At 50.8% G+C, this 3,676-nt stretch overlaps 1 protein-coding gene across 3 annotated transcripts in view; it reads right to left on the bottom strand.

Moving 5' to 3' along the window:
• Lrsam1 (leucine rich repeat and sterile alpha motif containing 1) overlaps nt 1-3,676 on the bottom strand; it is a 30,982-nt gene that overhangs the window by 12,556 nt on the left and 14,750 nt on the right. For all 3 annotated transcript variants that reach the window (XM_010613589.2, XM_010613591.2, XM_033758961.1), the window contains exons 14-16: nt 3,530-3,669; nt 2,675-2,719; nt 1,127-1,197 (exon numbers count right to left, since the gene is read on the bottom strand). In XM_010613589.2, coding sequence (XP_010611891.1) covers nt 1,127-1,197; nt 2,675-2,719; nt 3,530-3,669 — 256 coding nt within the window. The remainder of the gene's footprint in view (nt 1-1,126; nt 1,198-2,674; nt 2,720-3,529; nt 3,670-3,676) is intronic.

The following is a 3,676-nucleotide window of genomic DNA, read 5'->3' as shown; positions in this document are numbered from 1 at the left end:
AAAAAAAAAAAAAAAAAAAAAAAAAAAAAAAAAAAAAAAAAGAAGGGCCCAGGGTGTAGCAAGTGGTACAGCACGAGTCCTTGGGTTCAATCACAGCATGGAAGAAAAGAAAGCAGGGCCCCAAACATATATATGTCTGTGCATTACATTCACAGCAGAACAGCAGCCACAGGGTGGAAACAACCCTTGTGCCCACTGAGGGATGAACGGATAACACACTGTGGCTATCTGTGGTGATGGAATACTACACAGCCTTGAAAAGGAAGGAAATTCTGACTCCTGCTATATTATATGGCCCTTGAGGACATATACTGTAAGATTCCACTTCAAGGGGGGACCCAGGGTGGTTAAATTCTGGGAGATCAAAGCAGTACTGTGGTTTCCATGGCTGGGCCAGGGGTCTGGGGAGTTAGTGTTTCATAGGGACAGACTTTCATTTTGATTTTGTTGTTGTTTTTTGGTTTTGGGTTTTTGTTTTGTTTTGTTTTGAGACAGGGTCTCACTATGCAGTTCAGGCTGGCCTTGAACTCACTATGTAGCCTACTGTGGCCTCCAATTAGAGGTGATCCTCCTGCCTCAGCCTCCCAAGTACTGGGATTACAGGTGTGTGCCACCATGCTGGGCTGAGACTAACAGTTCTTAGATAATCATCTACACTGGGGCATTTGGACTTTTTAAAAAAAATGATGACATGATACTTCAATGAACATTCTTGCTCAAACACCTTTGCGAATATATGTTGGTGTGTTTGTCCGTCTTTAGACAGGGTCTCATTGTTCAGTTCAGGCCGGCCCTGAACTCACTATGTAGCCCAGGGTGGCATCGAACTTGCAGCGATCCTCCTGCCTCAGCCTCCTGAGCGCAGGGATCACAGGTGTGCGCCACCACGCCCAGCTATAGATAAGAAAACTGAGGCTCAGGAGAGTGTAGAACCATAATAACCCCTAGGGTCGTCCAGCTGGGGCTGGCTTCCTCCCTGGGACTCTGAATCCAGGCGTCATGTGACAGGAAGCCGGGCTCCTCCGGAGACCTGGTCGCCCTCCACGCATGCGCATGGGAGAGGGCTGCTCCGCCCAGAAGCCCGGCCCTCTTTGGGGCCCCGCGCCCGCCCCTTTCCAAGACTCACAGGCGATCTCCCGGCGACGCAGGTTCTCCGTTTCCTCCTGGGTTATGGCCATCAACTGTTCCATTCTTATTCTAGGAGAAAATCCCACCCATTCGTTGGAGAACACCTCCTCCCGCAGGTCCTGGAAGGAGCCCACCCAGGCAGGTGTAAGAGGATGCACGTCCCTTAGGAAACGGCCAAGGGTGGCAGCAGCCAGAGCTCCAACGCCGTCCTCCCTCACGTCCTCTACAAACGTCCCTCAAGAGCCACAAGCCACCACGGTGACGCACGCCTGGGGAGGCTGGAGCAGGAGGATCAAAAATTCGAGCACAGCCTGGGCAATTTAGTGACTTAGCGAGACTCCGTCTCAAAATTTCAAAAAATGTTCGAAAGGGCTGGAGATGTTGCTCAGTGTAAAGTCCCTGGCTTCAATCTCCGATATTTAAAAAACGTCACATAAACCATCAGGGTACATTCAAAGGCCACTCACTGAAGTTCTTTATGAGACACTGAAAGAAATTTAAGTGTTTACTGACACAGAGCTACTTAAAAATGTTATGAGAAAATTACATAGTCCATTGCTTTCCAGCTATTACAAATAATGCGGTTTTTGTTGTTGCTGGTGGTGGTGGTCAGGTCCTTGTGCTTTCGAGGCAGGTGGTGGAACTACTGAGCTAAATCCCCGGCCCAATAATGAGGGTTTTTTTTTGCCGTGGAAAAATATCCATGATTATAACTGGAAATTTGCCTCTATAATCCCAGCACCCAAGAGGCTGAGGCAGGAGAATCACCAGGAGTTTGAGGCCAGCCTGGGCTACAAAGTGCGACTCTGTCTCAAACAAAACAACAAAAAAAAAGAGGAACCTGGAGATGATTTCAAGCCTACAGGAGGATGTGCATAGGTTTTGTACAAATATTTACCCTTTTTACCCCAGGGATGTGTACATCTGTGGGTTTTGATATCCACAGGGAGTTCTCATACCAATTCTCTTCAGATTCCGGGGATAAATGTATTATTTTTCTTTCCATAAATGTTGGGTTCTCTTTTTTGGATTTTTTGAGACAGGGTCTCACTATGTAGTTGAGACTGACCTGGAACTCACTACGTAGCCCAGGCTGGTCTCCGGCTCACAGCGATCCTCCTGCCTCAGCCTCCCGAGTGCTGGGATTACAGGTGTATGCTACCACACCCGTTTTTTTTTTTTTTTTTGAGACAGGGTCTTGCTATTGCTATGTAGTCAGACTGGCCTGGAAGTCACTGTGTGGCCCAGGCTGGCCTCAGACTCATGGTGATCCTCCTGCCTCAGCCTCCCGAGTGCTGGGATCACAGGTGTGTGCCACCACGCCTGGCCATTTTCTCTAACTTTTCACGTAAGGAAGAATGTACATTGTCCATCCAGCCTTGTTGAGGCCTGGCTTTTCCTCTGGAGTGTACATGCATTGCAGCCTGGAAGCAGTGGTTCTTTCTAACTCCATGTTCTATGAGGGGCTTTCTGGATGCTTCCTGGTCTAATTCTTGGAAGAATCACAGTCGTGCTCCCTGGGACCGCACCCCCAAAGGACCCTTACCGTTCATTTTCCAACGACTTCAGAATCTCTGAACTTTGTTTTTGCCTGTGGAGAAAACCAGAAAAGGTCCCTGGGGTCACCTGTGAGCAGCAGAGCTGCCCACCTCACTGTGCCGGCTGTGGCCAGGTGGGGATATCTGGGACAGCCCAGGAGCTCCATGCTCTCTGGCCACTAAGCCACTCCAAGTCCCAGGTTTCCTCACCTGTGAAATGGGAATTAAAAATAAACAAGCAGGGCCAGGGATTTAGCTCAGTAGTTCTGCTGCCTGCCTTGTAAGCACAAGGACTCGAGTTCCATCCCTGGTACCAAAAAATAAAAATAAATAAACAAGCAAACAAACAGTGTGAGCCATCTGTAAAGGGTGAGCCAGAAAATATACACAAAATGTTTGCCACTATAGCACTCATAGCCCGGGCGTGGTGGCACACAGCTGTGATCCCAGCACTGGGGAGGCTGAGGCAGGAGGATTGCCGTGAGTTCAAGGCCAGCCTGGGCTGCATAGCATGAACCCTGTCTCAAAAACAAAAGCAGAACCCAACGTGCACTCCCAGTCCGGGACTCAGTCAGGCATTCTGTGACCGACAGGTGACAGAGGGTCAGGTAACCCAGGGGCCGAAAGAAGGAAGCCAGAGGCACAAGGCCTGAGCTGGCACCTGCTTCCGGAATCCCTGTCCGGCCCCTTCTCCTGACCCCCAGGACTCCTTACTAGCTCCTGATGAGGGCAGAATTTAAGCTCAATCTCACTCTAGGGTGAAGGGCCGACTGTGGGCAGCAGAACATTGGGTCAGAAATCTCAAGCGGCCCAGCGCTGCAGGAGAGGAGACAGGAGGTGGCCTCCCACGGGCCGGCACTGACCTCCGGTTCTCCTGCAGCAGCTTCTGGATGCGGCTGGCGACGCTGTGCTCAGCCTCCTTCAGCTGCTCCTGCAGCCGCTGCCGCTCGGCGTCCAGGTAGCGCTGGTGAGCGCTCAGTCCCTGCTCCAGCCGGGAGCGCTCCTGCGGC

The sequence above is a fragment of the Fukomys damarensis genome, unplaced genomic scaffold (assembly GCF_012274545.1).
Source record: "Fukomys damarensis isolate Sample0158 unplaced genomic scaffold, DMR_v1.0_HiC HiC_scaffold_36, whole genome shotgun sequence".
NCBI lineage: Eukaryota > Metazoa > Chordata > Mammalia > Rodentia > Bathyergidae > Fukomys > Fukomys damarensis.
Note: the sequence above shows the minus strand (reverse complement) of the source record. Positions and strands in the feature narration are given on the sequence as shown.